This window comes from Schistocerca piceifrons, chromosome 4, assembly GCF_021461385.2.
Source record: "Schistocerca piceifrons isolate TAMUIC-IGC-003096 chromosome 4, iqSchPice1.1, whole genome shotgun sequence".
NCBI classification, from domain to species: domain Eukaryota; kingdom Metazoa; phylum Arthropoda; class Insecta; order Orthoptera; family Acrididae; genus Schistocerca; species Schistocerca piceifrons.
In genome coordinates, this window is record NC_060141.1 from 819,277,994 (window position 1) to 819,300,473 (window position 22,480).

General features: G+C 40.5%; 1 protein-coding gene across 1 annotated transcript in view; it reads right to left on the bottom strand.

Moving 5' to 3' along the window:
- Nucleotides 1-4,592: 4,592 nt before the first annotated feature.
- Nucleotides 4,593-22,480, bottom strand: part of LOC124794759 (unc-112-related protein-like) — a 625,792-nt gene continuing 607,904 nt past the window's right edge. Inside the window, exons 9-10 of the mRNA XM_047258377.1 lie at nt 19,485-19,721; nt 4,593-6,739 (exon numbers count right to left, since the gene is read on the bottom strand). Coding sequence (XP_047114333.1) covers nt 6,539-6,739; nt 19,485-19,721 — 438 coding nt within the window. The 3' untranslated portion in view covers nt 4,593-6,538. The remainder of the gene's footprint in view (nt 6,740-19,484; nt 19,722-22,480) is intronic.

Sequence of the window (22,480 nt, forward strand, 5' to 3'; positions counted from 1 at the left end):
TTTATGCCCATTTTTGTGTATTACTGTGAAGTATTCCTGAAGCCAGCAGTCCTGAACAAGCCTGCCAGCTTGTCAGCGAGCATAGAAAATGATGATCAGTCACAATAATGAATGCCCTGTCATTTAAACAGGATCAGAACTTGCTGACTGCCCAGACAACTGAAGTCACTAGCAGAGAACTCTGGATGTGTAAGCAATCGTTACTTTAGTACCTTCTTCAATGTGCACCGCTCCCATCCCAGAAGAAAGAGTAGTGGACAACAGATGCAAGCTGAGGGTGCTGGCTGCTGCTGGGTGGTCAGACGGAGGCTCTGAAATGATAGTCTAGGAGAAAGCAATTTTGAGTGTGATGACATAACATAACTTCAATGGAAAATAATTTTAATACGATGATTTGTCAGTTAATGTTCCATCACCTCATGTGCTGAGCAGAGCTTGTGTAAGCTTCATGTGTATAACAATAAATAGTTAATGTCATTTATGTAATTTGTTTTTGTAGTCACTGGTACATTAAAAGAAATATTTAATTATATTACAACTGGAAATAAAGTAATCGAGTAAGATTCCACAATGGAGGAATTAAGTGAGTTTAATCAGACATTTAGTCTGATACTTGAGTTAAGAGATAAACTTTAAAACTGGGATCTAAAGTAATATGCAAAAGGACCCTCGCACAGTGTCTAGTTCCTTCTGCACAGTCGCATCAAAAACTGCTACAACTCATGAAAATAATCATGCCTCCTTAAGAGCACAGACTCTTTCATGTTCATTGATGCAAAAAAAAGAAATTGGCATCTACCTCAGCAGTTCTGGTAATTACCCTACCTTGCAAGTGAAAGCCTTCGTGAAGCATCTCACATCACAAATGTGCCAACAAACTGGAAAATCTGTAATGGCCCTTACTTTTTATGTGACAGAACAGACTCCATTTCTGTCAGCATTATGTCTCAAGATTTCTTGGATTATAAAGAAGCACTTTCTTGGATTCATACTGACCCTTTCAGCTTGGATACACTTAAACACAGTTGTCAAATGGCCTAGATCTGCTTCAAATGTCTTTGAGAAAATAACATCATCAATGCAGTAGAGACATGTCATTCATTTAAGATGGTAGAGTTGGTTGTCCATCGTGGGTTCAGAGGTTGCCGTAGAATTGCACAGACCAAAGCACATAATTTCAAACTTGTAGAAGCATCAATAGTACAACAACACTTTGCAGCCTTCATACACCCAGGGTGTCATCACCTAGTAGTGGTTACATATATCCTTTTTGGTGATTTTATTCTTACACCAGTAATAGGTGCAGTAACACTGTGTGCCACACATTTTCTTCATGAGAACCACAGGGGAAAACAAAGAACTCTCTGATGGCTGAATGATGAAGTCTCCCAGCATCTTCTCCATTTCTTCTAAATTATTTGGTTTTCAGGTGGAGGTACCTTATATGAGTGCTGACTGATGATCAGTTACCCCAGTGTTGATATCGTGAATGTCATTGGGTCTCCTGCTCTGTCTTGTCTCCTTCTGGATTTGAATGTACCCAAAAATTGACAGAGGATGGCCAACACTACCTGACATTGGTTTTCAGTCGAGCCAAGCCGTTCAGTATAAGTACCGCACATGGCTTAGGTAAGGTGCTGATTTTCATGACTGAATTACTGTCACATAAATTTACATCTTACTCTACAGTCAATTAATCATCCATCTGAACCATTGCATCACACATATCATATATTGTCCAATTAATTTAATTGGACAGATAAAAAATCTGCTCAACAAGGGGCGGCAGAACACACACATAAAAGAGGATAGTAATTAGGCAAGCTTTTGGAGCTGGTGGCTCCTTCTTGAGGCAGAAGGGTTAAATGGAAAGGATGAAGGTTGAAGGAAAAGGACTGGAGAGGTCTAGGAAAAGAGACAGATTTCAGGAAAGTCACCCAGAACCACACGTCAGGGGAGACTTACCGCATGGGATGAGAAGGGAAGACTGATTGTTGGGGACTGATTGATGGTTGGGGACTGCTTTGGATGAGTTTTGAAAATCTGTTTAAAGATGTAAGACAGGATAACTTGCAAGACAGAGATTACTGCTTAAACATCATGCATGAGTTAATAAGAGTGAAAAGTTAAGTGCATTAGCTTTTCACTCTTATTAACTCATGAATGATGTTTAATCAGTGGTGCCAGTAGCACAAATAAGAATACACAACGCTATCCTAGCTTTCAAAATCAGTAGTTCCTTCTTAAGGAATGGCAGAGGGATAGGCTGTGGGAGGTTAAAAATAATTTAGATAAACTTGTCTCAAAACAGGTTGATCCCTCTCATCCTAATGTCCAAGTGACTTGCCCTTCCTTTTTAACCTTCCCTAAACACTCTCTTCCTTGAGGAAGGAAGTTCCAGAAGCTAGGATAGTGTCATGTATTGTTAGGTGTGCCTGTTTGACATGCAGATACACTGTGCGACAAGAAGAGTGAAGCACCTAGAAGGGGAGGAGGAAATAAAATGCAACATCAGGGGTTGAGAGGGTACACGATGTTATTTCAGTGATAACAAATTGGAGTCAAATTTACAAACAACTTGACAGTATGCGCCGGCTTGTTGGTATGTCATTGCCACTCCTCTGGCCCACACGCTCGCACTGTTGAGAGTGTCATAAAGCCACCGTATCCTCTCCCGAGCTGATTTGGCCCACAACTGTCATAACCGGTCCTCGATATCCCAGATACTGGCACTGGGATAGAGTTGATGTCCGAGCCGGTCCCACACACATTCTCGTTCTTTCTGGGACACGGGGACAGACCTGGGGATCTCGCTGGCCACAGGAGTACCTCATCATCACACTGACAGTTCACTGAAGCACATGCCATGTGTAGATGACCATTATTCTGTTTCAAAATGGTACTATCAGACGAGAGGTAGCACATGAGAGCACAGGGTGTCTGTGACATACTGTCGTGTCATCAGTCCTACCTCATTAGTTATTAGCTGTGAATTGAAGTCTTATCCGATGGCTCCGCACACTGTGATGCCAGAAGTGACACCACTGTTCCTTCCTAAAACATCGGAAGAATGGGATCTCTCGCCAGATTGTCACTTTACTCGCCTGTGACAGTTATTCAGGGTACTGAAGAACCGCAGATCATCACTGAACACAGTGTGCTGCCATTCGTAAGCAGTTTGTGCTCTCCAGTCACAGAACCACTCCGAATGCAGCCGTTTGTGTCATCGCGTTAACGACAGCCTACATGTGGGACAGTAATTCCCTAGTCCGGGCGCTGTTAGTCTCCAACTGGCAGTGTGAGATGACACAGAACGTTGCAGGAAGCCCGTCACTCATTCTCAGATGGCGGGTGAAGATGCGAAAGGATCGGAATGTTCTTGTCTCTTTATACATTGGTCTTCCCTCTTGATGGTCAAATGTGGTCGACCAGAACCTCGACGGTTGTGTGCCCGCACTGACATTCCCACACAGTCTGTCATCAGGTAGCTGAATGGCACACTGATCTGGATGTTGCACAATTTGGCCAGCCGGCTGAATGGAGACATACAGTGAGGTGCCTTTGAAACTCTGTAAGGTGCTGATTATGCCAGCTCACATGAGCACACAGTCTTCACAGTGATCACTTAATATGCGACACTGTTTGTGTCCTAAATCACCTCACCAGTTCTGGTGACAACATTAAACACAAAAACACTAATGCATACCAGTGGCAGTTCTACCTGTCACAGAGAATTGCAACTCTAATCGTTTCGTAGCCAACAATGCTGTGTACCCATGAGAAGTTACATTGGCATCTAACCGTGTCTTCTGGGTGCTTCACATTTTTTGTCTAGCAATGTATTTCACCTCCTAGAGGTAAGTACTGGCTAGAAATTATGACATAATGTTGAATGTTATGGTATCTGATTGCTCATTGAAGATAAATGTAATGTCCCTCTGTCCATTTCCCCCACACGTGTGCTAACAGTACTTTGATGACAGTCTGAGCATGAACTTACACTAGCACGTATTGGCAAAGACTTGGAGATTCACCCATCTCTGATGAACTTTCGTGGTGCCCACATTCAGCTTATATCGGTGTTGTACTTGGCAGTTATTCTCACACTTGCATGATTAAACTGTTTGTCACAAAAGTACTGAGCTGAAGCCAACAACAGTTCTTCCAAATAACTGGAAAATGAAGAATAATTCCTGAAGGAAATCAGTGCTCTTTCAACTATAAGGCACACTGCTTAAACTGGATAACAGTAATATCATTCGAAACGTAGAACATAAAGCTAAGAACTGCTTATAGAATTTCTTTTTGGGGAACGTTACAATCACATCTGAGTTAGTGCACCATTAATTACATCATCAAATGCTACTGTCACAATTTTTGCCACTTTTATCAAAATTTTTCGAATTATAGAACCTTCGAATTTCCAGAACTGAAAAAACAGAGTACATTGATGTTCCAACCCATTTTTGCACTTTTTGTTACATACAGCTACCATCCTACTTGATTACATGTTAATTATAAATTTTAACCTTGATTTTAGTGTCTGACATGGAGGTTTTATCAAAATCATTGCAACTGAAAAACTGGCCAGCTAAACTGTTGTTATTACGCTTTATTCAAAAGTGCTGTAACATCACAAAATACTGTTCCATTTACATTTTGCTTCTTTGGTCTCTGTATAAGTACACTTAAATGGTCTTCGAGAAGTGGATGTCAGCTCAGTATATAGAGGAATCTTACTACTGTTTACATTTTCACACAAATGCTAAGTAATTATTTCTGTTGCTTCCATTCTCACTGTTACCATACATGATGCTCTTTCATGTGTACATTTTTTTATTTATGTTCCAAGTACTTACAATTGTAACAGTTACATTAACAGGAATATAAAATGCCATATTTTAACAGGTATACACCAAAATCTAACAAATATAAATAACAATTTACTTCAAATTTATGTTACAATATGTTAAATATATTTACATATAAACACTGTTCACTAATACAATTAATCAGAATATCTCTTTCATTATAATTCGCTATAATCATTTCCGGGAATTGATGTTATCATTTACAGGTTTTGCTCATAACATTATCAAACTCTTATACATTAAGTTATTTTATTATTATTGCATTTATTATTAGAAAATTAAGAACTTTGAATGAAATAATGTATTTTCCAAGTAATGACTGTAAACAACTGTCACCAAATTTAGAAATATTCTTGTGCATTACCTGTGCATATTGGATGGGAATGACATTACTGACAGAGAAAATTTTCTGTGTAATGAAAAGGTGATTACACTTAGATAATTTGTTTACTCATACACATTGCATTTCAGGTTCTGTGTTTGCTTTACTAGGTTCTATTTCATTATTGATGCCTAATTGCAGTAATCCCACTGAAATGTCGTTAGTGACCATTGTCAGTTTAAATGAAGTGTACTTCGAACAAAGTGTTGTATGACAACATTTGACATGTCTTATACTGGTCTTCAGAATCAGGGTGCTTGGTGTGTTCTTTTGTTAAAGGCGTGAAACTAAGATAAACAGTAATTAAAAAGCAAAATCCAAGCCACAGAACCTAAAATATCTTATGAATCTCCAAATACAACATCTTTGACTCATCCCATCCTTTTCTTTTACAATTCATTTGCATAATACATTACAAAATGAACTGATGAAATTAATGAAAATGTTTTGTCCATAATCTTTCACAGGACCATAAATTCTCTGGTGAACAGAAAAAAAAAAAATACATTTTCGATTCTAGGTAAATCTTACATCAAACCTCATTTGTAGACTTTTTATCAGGAAATCTTCTGAGTTACAGAATCATAATGGTAACTACCATAAATATTGCTACACACAGCTCGTGAATATAGGAGAACAATAGTCACTGGCTGATCACTGAATGTGACAAACACTGAAAACAACTGTCCTATGGAGTCAATTTCACCTATCACTGGATATAACACATTACTAAGGAAACTGTTCATTTTATTTTTTATTATGAGGTTGTTGCAACACAAGCACCGCTCTCTCTCTCTCTCTCTCTCTCTCTCTCTCTCTCTCTCTCTCTCTCTCTCTCTCTCTTAAGAAATTTCATTAAAGAAATAAACATATTTGCAGTTACTTCCTAGCTGTATCACCAATTTGAGACTGAATCTTATTTGGTTAGTAAGCTCTTGTAGCTGATTTTTTATCAGATTCTTAAACCAAACCTAATGCAACAACAAGAAAAAACATGAAGCCAACATTACAATATAATAATGGCAAGTCTCATTTAAAAAAACCAGCCTGATGAACATCCAACAATTTGAAATATATTATTGCTCTTTGTTACAGTAAACTTTATTTAAACTTCAAAATTTTCAAACATTAAAAATACTTCTCTTTTAAAAATAATGTTGCCAAAGCTCATATTAAATGTCTTATTTCAACTTTGATCATATATATGTTCACAGTTGTAGAAGGCACCTTGTTGCATGTTTACTTGTGTCTTGCATTTACGTAAAAAAATGTTCTAGTTGGTGACTCAGACCCACCCACCAGTCAATTTGTGGAACATTTCTTCATTGAGTGTCTGATTTGCTTCCTTGGATCTCATAGACAAAAATATATATCCTCCAATGAATTCATGGATAACTTTGCAGTCAGCTGAGAGACAACTGAAAATAATGTTTTCCTCTTCAAACTGGACCATCATGTGTTTAACTTCCCAGTTAACATTCCATGCCTGTAAAATATGTAGAAGTGTGTAATTTGATATTTGGCATGTACCTAATAATAGTGAAATCATGATTTTTTGACAGCAGGGTGTCCAGCAGAGGAGTCTCCGATTTCAAAATAAATATCTCAAAAACTAAGATGAATAGATGAGTGTAATAAATGGTATCTTTATTGTGAAAGCTGTAGGAATTTTATACAGATGTTTCAAAATACACAGTGCCTATAAATAGTGTGCTGCAAGTCAAAGCAATCAGTTCCACTGCTGAAATGTGGCAGGAGGTTAGCACACTGAAAGAAGAGGTTGAAATCATGTATTCCATTGAACAATGTGTTTCTGTGGTAGTGGAATACCACAGGTTAGAATGCAGTCCTGTGGAATAAGGCACAGTTTTGAAATGCGATTTAATGTTCCAAGACCATTTGCGAGTTCTTCAGCAAATTTCACCAGACAGGCAGTGTGGCTGATGATCTCTGTAGTTACTCCTGAAAATGTCGCCACGGTTTCTGGAAATATTCAGCAAAATTCATGGAAATCCATTTGAAGAATTGCAGCAGAGACTGGTTTGAAGCGTTCCAGCACCCAGCAAATTCTGAGACTTACGTTACTCATGTTTCCATTCGAAATCCAAAGCCACCAGGCTATACCTGTGTGCAAAGGGGTGACTTTGCGAACCAGATTCTCACAATGATTAATAATGAAGAATTTGATGTTGACTTCATGTGGCTCACAGATGAAGCACACTTCCACCTGAATGAGTTTGTGAATAAACAAAAGTTATGGTGTTCCAAAAATCCCCATTTGTGTGAAATGAAGCCACTGTTCTTCCCATAGTTACTGTTTGGGCTGTGGTACACAGCAGAAGCATTTTTGCCCTTTTGTCAAGCAAGAAACTCTCAATAGAGAATATTAATTGCCATTTTGGAACAGTTTCTCACCACAGAGCTAGCGCTGGAAGACCAACCGAGCCCCAATTAGTTTAAGCAATATGGAGCCAGACAACATCACACCAAACAGGAATTACACTTTCTTGATTAATACTTTGGCAACAGACTCACTGTGTTGGATTATTGTAAATTTACTGGTGCAGTGATGGATTTGCCTCCACAGTCACCCAATTTGACTCCTTGTGACTACATTTTGTGGGCACACAGAAAGACACACACTACTGGAACCATCCCAACACGATGAATGAGCATGAATTGGTGATCTCTGTTGCATCTGAGGCCATTTCCATTGAGACACTACAGGATGTGGTGGAAAACTTCATTGTCCATTTGCTCCACCTCCCTACTCTTTGTGGTGGATATTTTGAAAAAATTGTGATGTGATGAGTTTCATTATGCACACTGATAATGTACAAGCTGCACAGGATACAGCACCATCTGTCAGCAGCTTTTTGAACTATTTCAAAACTTCTATACACAGCTTTCCCAAAAAATATACCTTTTGTTGCACTCATCTATTGATCTTAGTTTCAAAGATATTTAATTTTGAAATCATGGACTCCTTCACTGGATATTCTGTAAATATAGTATTCATTCCACTTCACTGCTGGTTCATTGATACATCAACTGGTTTTCATGGTTATATTGAAAAACAGCTGCAAAGTTATTTTTATTTAAAAATAACATGTTTCACCACAGTTAGGCATCATCAAATTGTCTAAATGGGGAAAAAGTTGCTAACTAAATAACTATCCTGTAGCAATATTATGAAAAGGAAAGTTGCAACTCACCACATAGCGGAGATGCTGAGTCGCAGTTAGACACAACAAAAGACTGCCACAATATAAGCTTTCGGCCAACAAGGCTCTTGTCGAAAATAGATGACAGTCACAGACACACACACACACACACCTGATTGCAGCCTATGGCAGCAGTGCATGATGGGAGTGGCAACTGGGTGAGGGTAAGGAGGAGGCTGGGGTGGGGAGAGGGAGGAATAGGGGTAGGGGTAGGCAGGGTAGGGGTCGGGAACAGTGAAGTGCTGCTGGGGAGCAAGTAAGGATGAGGTGGAGAGGGTAGGGCTGTTAGGTACAGTTGGGAGGTTACACATATGGCAGGGGAAGAGGAGGGGAGGGGGGGGGGGGGTAGTGGAAAAGGAGAGAAGTAAAAAGATTGGGTGTCTTGGTGGAATGGGAACAGGGAAGGGGCTGGATGGGAGACAAAAATGACTAACAAAGTTTGAGGCCAGGAGGGTTACATGAACATAGGACATATTGCAGGGAAAGTTCCCACCTGCAAAATCCAGAAAAGCTGGTGTTGATGGCACAGGCACAGGCTGTGAAGCAGTCATTGAAATGAAGGACGTCATATTTGGCAACATGCTCAGCAACAAGGTGCCATTCATGCAGACAGACAGCTTGTTGGTTGTCATACCTACTTAGAATGCAGCACAGTGGTTGCAGCTTAGCTTGTAGATTACATGACTGGTTTGAGAGGTAGCCCTGCCTTTGGTGGGATTGGTGATGCTTGTGACCAGATGAAGTAGGTGGTGGTGGGAGGATGTATGGGACATGACTTGCATTCAGGTCTATTACAGGGATATGAGCCATGAGGTAAGGGTTTTGAAGTAGGGGTTGTGTAGGGATGGACAAGTATATTTTGTAGGTTCGGTGGACAGCGGAATACCACTGTGCGAGGGTGGGAAGGATAGTGGTCAGGACATATCTCATTTCAGGGCATGACAAGAGGTAGTTGAAACCCTGGCAGAGAATGTAACTCAGTTGCTCCATTCCTGGGTGGTAGTTACAAGGGGAATGCTCCTCTGTGGCCAGACAGTGAGACTCTGGGAGGTTGTGAACGTCTGGAAAGATAAGGCATGGGAGATTTGTTTTGGTACAAAATTGTGAGGATAATTATGTGACTTCTGAAATTTTCCCAGCGTATTTCTTCTTCTAATAATTTCCGGGTATGCAGCCAGATCCCGTCGACATTCTGCCACGATATTTCGGCCCAGAGATGTCCGGCCATCATCAGGTGAGTACACAACTACTGAAGAGCCCAGGTGCAGTCGCGGTATTTATGCCGAATCTCGCACATGCGAAATGTACTGGCATCCTACAGCGCATGCGTCAGGTGTTGACATGCGCAACATAGCCGAGTTGTACGTGCTGCCCTTGGTGGTGAAAAAAAAGGTTCATCTAGTCATTGAGTATCGAATGACACTGTCGATTCCGCTGTGATTGTATAATTTTAATAACAGGATTCCAATTTTTATCCAGCTGAAAGCCGTTGTCACGATTTATAAGATTATTGGCAGGACGTATTTCCACCGATTCCTTGATTACGGAATCCCAAAAACCAGAAACCGGGGCTAAAATTTTTGTTCCATTGTATTCCATTGAATGTCCCAATGAAATACAGTGCTCTGCTACTGCCGATTTTGACGGTTGCCGCAGACGGGTGTATCTTTCATGTTCTATACATCGTTCATGGACAGTTCTTGTCGTCTGGCCAATATATGCAGAGCCACATTCACAGGGAATTTTGTAGACGCCTGCTTTCTTCAGTTGTAAATCGTCTTTAACGGATCCAACCAGGGCCCAGTTCTTTGCTGGTGGACGGAAGATAACCTTGATTTTATTTTTCTTCAGTAATCGGCCTATTTTCGAAGACACATTCCCGGCGTATGGAAGGAATGCAGTTGATTTAAAGTCGTCATCTGCGTCCTCAGTGCGTTGCTTCTTGTTATGATAGTTGCGCATGGCCTTCCTTATTTGGCGAGAAGTGTAGCCATTCTCTTTGAAAACCTTCTCCAAGTGTTCTAATTCTGCGTGGAGGTTCTCATCATCCAATATTATATGCGCTCGATGTATTAAGGTACTGAGAACACCGGCTGTTTGTGCTGGGTGATGGCAGCTTGACGCCTGGAGATACAGATCTGTGTGAGTCGGTTTCCTGTACACAGAATGTCCTAATGACCCATCAATTTTACGGCGTACTAGCACGTCTAGAAGTGGTAAAGTGCCCTCTTTTTCAATCTCCATTGTAAATTTGATGTTCTCATGTAATGAGTTTAAGTGATGAAGGAATTTCTCCAGTTCCTGTCTGCCATGAGGCCATACAGCAAAAGTATCATCTACGTACCGCCAGAAGACCATACCGCCAGAAGACCGTAGGCTTTAAAACAGCAGACTCAAGTGCTTTCTCCTCAAAGTCCTCCATAAAGAGATTAGCTACCACAGGCGACAAAGGGCTCCTCATGGCGACGCCGTCTGTTTGTTCAAAGAATTCGTCATTGAATAAAAAGTACGTTGAGGAGAGTATATGTTCAAACAAAGCCGTCATCTCTGCACTGAATAAGTTACCAATAAGATGTAATGATTCCATTAAAGGCACTTTGGTAAAAAGTGAGACCACATCAAAGCTGACTAATAAATCCGAGCTGCTAAGCTTAACTTCCTTCAAGTGACTGACAAAATCCTCAGAATTACATATATGGTGGCAACACTTGCCCACATACAGCTTTAGTAATGAGGCCAGATATTTTGCTGTAAAATAGGTCGCAGCACCAATATTACTCACTATTAATCGTAGTGGGGCACCATCCTTGTGTATCTTCGGAAGACCGTAGAGTCTTCGTGGTACTGCATTGTGTGGTCTCAATCTCTTGATAACTTGTTCAGGTAGAGAACAGTCGTTCAAAAGGGTAGTAGTTTTCCTTGATATTCGGCTTGTTGGGTCCTTTTCAATTCTACAGTACGTAGAATCATTTAGCTGACAATGCAGCTTCTTGTTGTAGGCTTCTCTTGGCAGAAGAACTGTGGCGTTACCCTTATCCGCAGGCAGTACGACCGTGCTAGTATCTTCTCTCAGGCTGCGGAGAGCAGTTCTTTCAGCTGGCGAGATGTTACTCCGTTGTGGCTGTAGAATTGAAAAGGACCCAACAAGCCGAATATCAAGGAAAACTACTACCCTTTTGAACGACTGTTCTCTACCTGAACAAGTTATCAAGAGATTGAGACCACACAATGCAGTACCACGAAGACTCTACGGTCTTCCGAAGATACACAAGGATGGTGCCCCACTACGATTAATAGTGAGTAATTTTGGTGCTGCGACCTATTTTACAGCAAAATATCTGGCGTCATTACTAAAGCCGTATGTGGGTAAGTGTTGCCACCATATACGTAATTCTGAGGATTTTGTCAGTCGCTTGAAGGAAGTTAAGCTTAGCAGCTCGGATTTATTAGTCAGCTTTGATGTGGTCTCACTTTTTACCAAAGTGCCTTTAATGGAATCATTACATCTTATTGGTAACTTATTCAATGCAGAAATGACGGCCTTGTCTGAACATATACTCTCCTCAACGTACTTTTTATTCAATGACGAATTCTTTGAACAAACAGACGACGTCGCCATGGGGAGCCCCTTGTCGCCTGTGGTAGCTAATCTCTTTATGGAGGACTTTGAGGAGAAAGCACTTGAGTCTGCTGTTTTAAAGCCTACGGTCTTCTGGCGGTACGTAGATGATACTTTTGCTGTATGGCCTCATGGCAGACAGGAACTGGAGAAATTCCTTCATCACTTAAACTCATTACATGAGAACATCAAATTTACAATGGAGATTGAAAAAGAGGGCACTTTACCATTTCTAGACGTGCTAGTACGCCGTAAAATTGATGGGTCATTAGGACATTCTGTGTACAGGAAACCGACTCACACAGATCTGTATCTCCAGGCGTCAAGCTGCCATCACCCAGCTCAAACAGCCGGTGTTCTCAGTACCTTAATACATCGAGCGCATATAATATCAGATGATGAAAACCTCCACGCAGAATTAGAACACTTGGAGAAGGTTTTCAAAGAGAATGGCTACACTTCTCGCCAAATAAGGAAGGCCATGCGCAACTATCATAACAAGAAGCAACGCACTGAGGACGCAGATGACGACTTTAAATCAACTGCATTCCTTCCATACGCCGGGAATGTGTCCTCGAAAATAGGCCGATTACTGAAGAAAAATAAAACCAAGGTTATCTTCCGTCCACCAGCAAAGAACCGGGCCCTGGTTGGATCCGTTAAAGACGATTTACAACTGAAGAAAGCAGGCGTCTACAAAATTCCCTGTGAATGTGGCTCTGCATATATTGGCCAGACGACAAGAACTGTCCATGAACGATGTATAGAACATGAAAGATACACCCGTCTGCAGCAGCCGTCAAAATCGGCAGTAGCAGAGCACTGTATTTCATTGGGACATTCAATGGAATACAATGGAACAAAAATTTTAGCCCCGGTTTCCAGTTTTTGGGATTCCGTAATCAAGGAATCAGTGGAAATACGTCTTGCCAATAATCTTATAAATCGTGACAACGGCTTTCAGCTGGATAAAAATTGGAATCCTGTTATTAAAATTATACAATCACAGCGGAATCGACAGTGTCATTCGATACTCAATGACTCGATGAACCTTTTTTTCACCACCGAGGGCAGCACGTACAACTCGGCTATGCTGCGCATGTCAACACCTGATGCATGCACTGTAGGATGCCAGTACATTTCGCATGTGCGAGATTCGGCATAAATACCGCGACTGCACCTGGGCTCTTCAGTAGTTGTGTACTCACCTGATGATGGCCGGACGTCTCTGGGCCGAAATATCGTGGCAGAATGTCGACGGGATCCGGCTGCATACCCGGAAATTATTAGAAGGATAATTATGGTCTGTGAAGGCTTCAGTGAGACCCTCGGTATATTTCGAGAGGGACCGCACGTCACTGCAGATGCAACGACGACCATGGGTGGCTAGGCTGTATGAAAGGGACTTCTTGGCATGGAATGTGGGTGGCAGCTATTAAAGTGGAGGTGTTGTATGTGGTTAGTAGGACTGATATGGACAGAGGTACTGATGCAGCCATCTTTGAGGTGGAGGTCAACATCTAGGAAGGTGGTTTGTTGGATTGAGTAGAGCCAGGTGAAGCAAATGGGGGAGAAGCAGTTGAGGTCATCAGTGAATCCAAACCAGGTGAGGGGTTTAGGGTTTGGGTGTTTAGGAAGGATTCCTCTAGATGATCCATGAATAGGTTAGCATAGGATGGTGGTATGCGGGTTCCCATAGCCACACTCCAGATTTAGTTGTAGGTAATGCCTTCAAAGGAGAATTAATTGTGGGTGAGGATACACGAGGTGGAATCCGAAATTTTCGGGACTGGTGCTGCCATCTGGAAAGTAGGAGTATTAGATCTTTGCACCACTAGGTGGCAAGAGCTGCATATCTGATGAGTCAGTGTGCGGAGTGGCTTTCAGCTGGGAGGATGTGTTGTGTGTCCACAGTGATTTGCGTAATACTCTGTATTTGTTGTGTGGTGATTTTACGATGGATCCACAAACAGAACAGTGCATGTGTATCAAATTTTGTGCAAATCTCTGATGATCCCACCTTCTTGTCACGGGTTATCATGACAAGAGCTGGATTTATGGTTATGACCCAGAGACAAAGTAACAGTTGTCCCAGAGGAAGAGCCCAGGCTCTCCTAGACCCAAAAAAAAGCAAGACAGGTGAAAAGCAAAGTGAAGAGCAACATCATCATTTTCTTTTATGCCAATGGAATTGTGCACAAAGACTTTGTCCCACCCAACCAAACAGTGAATTCCATGTACTACTGTGATGTTTTGTGATGTCTCTGCACAGCGACAACAGCCCGAACTTTGGCGTCAAGGAAACTGACTGGTGCATCACAACAACGCGCCCTGTCACACGTCCTTGCTCACCAGGACCTTTTTGCAAAAAACTACATGGCAGTTGTATCCCACCCATCATACTTGCCAGATGTGGCACCTTGCGGCTTTGCGCTATTCCCAAAACTGAAACTCAAGTAGAAACGCTGTCGGTTCGACACTCTAGAGAAGTTTCAAGAAGCATTGCTGGCGGTGATAAACACCCTCAAAGAACAGGATTTTCAGAAAATGTTTGACCATGGGCAGAAGTGCTGGGACTGTTGTGTATGTGTGGGTGGGAACTACTTCGAGAGTGATGGTGACCATTAGTCCAGAGGTAAGGTTTTCAACAGATGGCAGCACCAGTCCCGAAAATTTTGGATAGCACCTCATAGTTTGACATGGTGACTATGAAGGAAGTTGTTGGTTTGGAATCCACGGGCTTTGGGAAATTTAATGTTCAACAGTGGTAAGGCCATGGGCATTAGGCATGTTGGTGTAAAAGGAGGTGGCATCAATAGTGACGAACAGGGCACCATGTGGTAAAGGGACAGGAACTGTGGAGAGTCGGTGGAGGAAATTTTTGGTATCTTTTATATAGGAGAGTAGGTTCCAGGTAATAGGCTGAAGATATTGATCCTGCGAGCAGAGATTCTCTCAATGGTGGCACGGCAACTGGCCACAATGGGGCATCCTGGGTGGTTGGGTTTATGGATTTTAGGAAGCATCTAGAAGGTAGGAGTGTGCGGATTGGTAAGGGTGATCAGAGAAGTGGACTTCAGGGAGAGGTTCTGGGATAAGCCTAAGGATTTGAGGAGGGACTGAAGATCCTGCTGGATTTCTGGAATGGGGTCGCTGTGGCAAGGTTTGTAAGTGGATGTATCTGAGAGCTGGCAGGGTCCTTCTGACAGGTAATCCTTGTGGTTCCAAACAACAGTGGTGGAGCTACATACTCCAGTCCAGTCACAAACATCACCTATCCCATCAAAGGCAGGGCTACCTGTCAAACCAGTAACGCACAGCATTCTATATGGCCACGACAACCAACAAGTTGTCTGCATGAATGGCAACTGTGGCCAAGAAACAAGTGGGCCACCCTGTTGCTGAGCATTCTGTCCAACATGACATCCTTCATTTCAATGACTGCTTCACAGCCTGTGCCATATGAATCCTTCCTACCAACACCAGCTTTTCTGAATTGTGCAGGTGGGAACTTTCCCTGCAATATATTCTATGTTCCTGTAACCCTCCTGGTCTCAACCTCTGTTAGTCATTTTTCTCACCCATCCAGCCCCTTCCCTGTTCCCATTCCAGCATACACAATGCACCCAGTCTTTTTACTTCTCTCCTTTTGTGGCGTCCCCCCCCCCCCCCCCCGCCTCCCTTACTCTCCTCTGCCCTCTGTCTAACCTCCCAACTGCACCTAACTGGCCTACCCTCTTTCCACTTCGTTCTTGTGTGCTTCCCAGCAGCACTTCACTGTCCCACATCCCTACCCTGCTATCCCTCCCCCTCCCAACCAAAGCTAACTAACATAATTTTTATTACAAATGTTCACTGTGTGCACCTTTAGTTATGTGGCACACATCCAATATACAATCCAGTTCTTATGTGCTTAACAAGCCCAGAGTAACGGGAGCAATAGCTGCTTCAGTACTGTGTCTCTACACTGGCAAATCATTAGGTAGGAGCAGAATGTAGTCATGATCATTTATAAAGACCCAAAGGAAAAGGTCACACAGTGTGAGGTCAGGTGAACATGGAGGCCAGTGGAACAGACCTTTGTCGTACTGACTGTTTACAACCAATCCAACGGTCAGGAACTTTAACCCTCAGTCACCCTTGAACAAAGAGATGGCAATGGTATGGGGCTCCATCTTGTTGCCAAGTAAAGTTTTCAGGTTCACCTTCTAATTGGGTAGAGTCATTCTTGCAGCATATCCATATATGTCATCCCTGTTATGGTAGCTTCAGTGAAAAAAAATGGTCTTTAAGAACTTGCAAATGCACAATTTGATACAGGACGGACTTCAGACTATTGAGGAAGCACTTTTAGTTTTCATAAGAACTATCTGTAGCTGCAATAGCAATGTGATCTATATGTAGGTATGATACCAGTGTGATAATCCATTCAGGTCACATAGTACAGAATGGTAGCAGATTTGCTCTTTCAGAATATCTCAAGAGACTTTGTGCAGTGCCCTTGTGGAGCATATGGCACTGCCTGAAGCCTGTGAAAACTTGACAAGGGCAACCACAAACTGAGGGTTTATATATATATATATATATATATATATATATATATATATATATATATATATATATATATATGAATATAATAGAGGGAAACATTCCACGTGGGAAAAATATATCTAAAAAGAAAGATGATGAAACTTACCAAACAAAAGCGCTGGCAGGTCGATAGACACACAAACAAACACAAACATACACACAAAATTCTAGCTTTCGCAACCAATGGTTGCCTCGTCAGGAAAGAGGGAAGGAGAAGGAAAGACAAAAGGATATGGGTTTTACGGGAGAGGGTAAGGAGTCATTCCAATCCCGGGAGCGGAAAGACTTACCTTTGCCTTTACAAATGTCTGCTTGTGTCTGTGTATGTGTGGATGGATATGTGTGTGTGTGCGAGTGTATACCTGTCCTTTTTTCCCCCTAAGGTAAGTCTTTCCGCTCCCGGGATTGGAATGACTCCTTACCCTCTCCCTTAAAACCCATATCCTTTTGTCTTTCCTTCTCCTTCCCTCTTTCCTGACGAGGCAACCATTGGTTGCGAAAGCTAGAATTTTGTGTGTATGTTTGTGTTTGTTTGTGTGTCTATCGACCTGCCAGCGCTTTTGTTTGGTAAGTTTCATCATCTTTCTTTTTAGATATATATATATATATATGAATATAATAGAGGGAAACATTCCACGTGGGAAAAATATATCTAAAAAGAAAGATGATGAAACTTACCAAACGACCTGCCAGCGCTTTTGTTTGGTAAGTTTCATCATATATATATATATGACTTCTCATGTACTCAAATGCTACTCTGTATCAGGACACCAAACATATTCTTAAAATAGTGTCAATTGGTGTTTGCCTGCTAACACATAACACATTTGCATGGACAGCAGTCCATGTGTTTGCCACTTGCTGTACCAGCAAATCTCAAGATGCCTTAAAGGAGGAGGAATGTGTTACTGGCAAAATATAAAATAATAAAGCATGTTTTGCACCTAAGATTATTTATCTCTTGAAAACATTTCTCACTGCTTGCTGCATCTCGTCATGAACTGGAAAAAGTTCTACATTGTGTGGAGATAGAAGAGAACCTGGCAGTTAAAATCTACTCATAAAGACAAATAAATGGAGTTCCAGAGATGTAGTGAATAGCAATAATTAGAAATCAGTAACTTCACAGGCTTTACAAAGGGGTAACAAAGGTACCTTGAGTACATACATTTCCTTCTGTATCTTCTTCATCTTTTATCTTATATGTTCTTATTTTCCTTTTCAGATTTTTTCTACCTTATTCTACACTTATCTCATCTGACATTATTGTGCTCCGCACGTATCTATCAGTCAAAAATCATCTCTGGAGTGATCGTTTCCTTACTTTTATCATTAATTTGGATGTCACATATTCCACCCACAACCCCTTTTTTCCTTCATAGTATCAGTCACTTCCTTGGGCCTTGACTGCATTTCCTTCTTCTCCCACTACCTTTGTCTTGTTTGACATTATTTATGATTATTTTGCTGTGAAATTTCAGGAATCAATACTTACTTTGGTTCTGCGTATCGATTCAGTTTGTAAATTATACACAAATCATAAAGTACGACTAATCAGATAATACTGCCAAAAATATCATTGCAGGTTTACTAACAGCAGACATTGCCTCTCATCATAATACTTAATGTTGCAACAATAAACAGTTATTCATAGACGTATGTCACAGTCTCCAGTAAAACACACTTTAAGTTGGATAGACAGAATTTATGGGATAATAAATACGTACAGAGCAGATGAAAGAGGCCAGTTTTTAGACTTCAGTTCCATCTGTTTGAAGGATAATTGAAATACAAGGTTGGAGCAATTGCAGGATTTGTGAGGTTCTTGAAATGAGTGAAAAAATCTTAAACAGTTATTCAGTCTGATGTCCTCATAATTTAGTAGTTTCACTCTTATGATGTTAAATATATGTGGATAATACAGTTTTGAAATTAAAGTCTTATATTTCTCATTTAAAGTACTATCAATGCACAGAATAAAATAACATCATGTTTTCTGACTAGTGGTTCCACCCAAACAAAATCCCGCTCCCCTCAGCCACACTGAACACCTTTGTGTATCTTACACTGTCCGCAAACTCGACTTCAGTAACCTCTATATTTACTTTCTAATTTCCAATCTCGATATGAGTGAACTCCAACACGTCCCACCAACCCTACACCTGAATACCCTCCCTATTCTCTCCTAACAAAACTGCAATTCACCCAATATTTCCCTCTCAACAGCTTTAATTCTTCCCTGCCCCCCCCCCCCCTTACCCCACACACATACATTAATGCTCTTTATATTCTTCTTTTCCTATTCCTTTCTTTTTCATACCATAGCTTGGTACCATCCCGATCCCATTCTCTTATTTCCACTACTGCCCCTCCCCCCCCCCCCCCCCTCTTTGTTTTTAATCACAGCTTACAGCCCTTCAGAACTGGTAGCCCCAGTGCAGGTCCTTTCAATTTCAGTGAAAGTAAAGAGCTTTATTTTAAGGTACTTCCCTTTCCCTATTATCTTTTCCTTCTAAAATCAGAAAAGTAGCCAACACTGTTGCTTTTAATGCCATAAATGAAAATAATCGTTTTAATAACTAAAAATCATAGGTAAATGTGTCACCTGTCTATTATAGTAGAAATCTATGTATTTCAAACTATTTCATTGAGGAGTGGGACATTTGTACTGCTGACGACAGCCCCACACCCCGCCTATCCACCACGTTGGAGTGTGAGGGATGAAACAACAATACAGAGGGTAAATGGTGTGGTTTCCTTGAAATGCTCACACGTGCAAGTAATTTATTTCTTTTTACCTTCATTGTATTGTATCTCCAAGTTTTGATGTGATCTCCAGTGTTGATCTCCATTCTCATTAACCTGTTGTAAGCAACTCCAAGCAATTCCTCTTTCTTGTGGCCCATAAATTTCACAATAAACAGTGAGATTCCATATTCAGGAAGTGACTGCCAAGCTTTGATGTAATTCATTTTTGCTTCAATGAGTGGCAGATCTTTCACATTGGCATGAGCCTCCAAAATTCTTTGAACAAGCTGCAAAATAATATATTATGAATTTGTTAAATTTTAGAATAATTTACTATGGGTCAACACAGTGATTAAATTTATTATCCTCTAGAATAAGCATTTCTAGTTTTCAGAATATAATTAGATGATATACAGGGCAGGGGATTAACATTTAATAGTTTTGGATGGGCACAGCACAAAAGAGAAATGGAGGTAAAATATTTGGTGAACAAGGACTGCAGAAAGTGAAGGATGAGCCTTCTTAACCTCTACAATGGGTTTCAAATAGTTATAGCAAATAATTTTTCTAAAACCAGAAAGGAAGTTTCTTAATGTCACCCCATTCGCTTACACTTCATACAGTTTACCTTACTCTTTCATTCCTTCAACTCTTGCATCAGCAAAAATAATCAGTTGTAATAAATACTCTTTCTTTTCCATTGTGATGTCAGTGTCTCTTGTAGTGCAATAGAATATTATGAGAATCTAAAATGTGAACAATTAAGATTCCACAGATGTAATAATAAATTTATTTTGAGTGCACAATTATTACATACAACTACAGGGAATATATGTTTTTCAACAAATTGAGGATCAGGAGTTAGAAAAAGTGTAAAGTAAGTGTCAAATTTGGTATTGATTTTTGTAAAAACTGCATCTTGTAGTTTCAATTAGTAAGACCCCACCCCATTCGTGTCAATCCAATTCTTTAAAGGATCAAATTCCCATGTATAAAACAGCTTCAAATGTCTGATTACTTTACAAATGACTTAATGTGTTAAATATTTGAAGTTAAGCATGTAAAACCTGTATGGTTGAACACACAAAACCCTAATTATGTTGGTTATTACAACTCCAGCTCAAATGAAGCACGCGATATCGAGAAACATACAAGAGAATGTGGTATCAAACACTTCAGTTTACATCACCTCAAATGAAGCATGTGATTCCCATCAACTCCTGAACAATAAAAGAAAATGGTATCATACACTTCAATACACCTCAGATGAAACAGGTGAGTCCAATCAACCCTCCAGTCAATGACATCGCTTTTCCCACCAAAAACTGTACTGGTATCGTTTGTATTGCAATTACCAATATGAAAAAATGAAATAAAAAATTTATGTCCGTGAAATAAATCTTTGGCACTCTTCCAAGTTCTCAACATCGTAAAAAAATTACTTTGTCGATGAAAAAGTTTAGGGGTACGCATCCCCCAGCATTACCCCAGAAAAACAGCACTGGATGTAGCTGAGATGGGCTGGCTTGAGTACCATTTGTAATTGTAGCCACAACAGAGAGGTTATCTGTGGAGAGATGAGTCAAACATGTGGTTTCTCAAGAGACAGTAGTTGCAGAAACAGCTGTCTGGATAATTGACTGATCTGGTCTTGTAACACCAGCCATCACGGCCTTGCAGTACTAATACTGTGAATGGCTGAAAGCCAAGAGAAACAACAGCCGTTATATTTTCCTGGGGGCATGCAGCTCCTCTGTATGATTAGACAATGATATCCTCTTGGCTAAAATATTCCTGAGGTAATATAGTTCCCCATTTAGACCTCTAGCAGGGACTACTCAGAAGGATACTGTCATCAGGAAAAACAAAACTAACACTCTTAAGGATTGGAGTGTTGTTCTTTTGGTCAGATAAAAGAGGTTGGAGAATTTAAAAAAGAGAAATGGATGGGCTGAAGTTAAATATAATGGGAATTAGTGAAGTGTGGTGGCAGGAACAACAGGACTTCTGGCCAGATGAGAACAGGTTTATAAATACAAAATCAAGTAAGGTTAATGCAGAAGTAGATCTACTGATGAATAAGAAAATAGGAACGTGGGTAAGCCACTATGAACTGTATAGTGAACTCATTTTCATAACTAAGATAGACATGAAGCTAACACCCACCATAATAGTACAAGTTTATACTGCCAGCTAGTTCCACAGATGATGAAGAGATTCAGAAAGTGTGTAATGAGGTAAAAGAAATCATTCAGATAGTTAAGGGAGAGGAAAATTTAATTTTGATGGGAAACTGGAGTATGTTGGTAGAAAAAAGATAAGAAGGAAAAACAGTAGGAGAATATGGACTGACTCAGAAAAAGGAATGAAAGAGGAACCTACCCAATAGAATTTTGCACAGGGCATAATTTGATCATTGCTGACACTTGTATATGTGGGAGAGACCTGAAGACACTGGAAGGTTTCAGATTGATTGTATAATGGTAGGGCAGAGATTTCAAAACCATATTTTAAACGGTAAGACATTGGTTGTGAACTGAAGTTAATACATAAAATACTGCAAAAGCATAGATAATTAATGAGGTAAGATCTGGATGAGTTGAGTTTCTGGCAAAACATTTAGGCAACATTTGACTGAAACGGGAGAAGGGAACACAGTAGAAGATGAATGGTTAGCATGACAAATGAAATAGTGAAAGCAGCTGTGGGTCAAATTGGGAAAAACACAAGGTCCATGGATAATAAAGACGACATTTCATTGATGAAAGGAGAAGATAAAAAAATCCAACAAACAAAACAGCCAAATACAGATGTCTATAAAACGAGATTGGCAGAAAGTGTAAAATGTTTAAGCAGGAATGGGTAGAGGACAAATACTAGCCTTTAAAAGCACGTGTAGCTAAAGGAAAGACAGATACTTCCTGAGGATTAAAGAGGCCTTTAGAGAAAAAAGAAGCAACTGTATGAATATCAAAAGTTCAGATGACAAGACAGTACTAAACAAAGAAAAGAAATCTGAAAAGTGGAAGTATTATATAGAGGGACT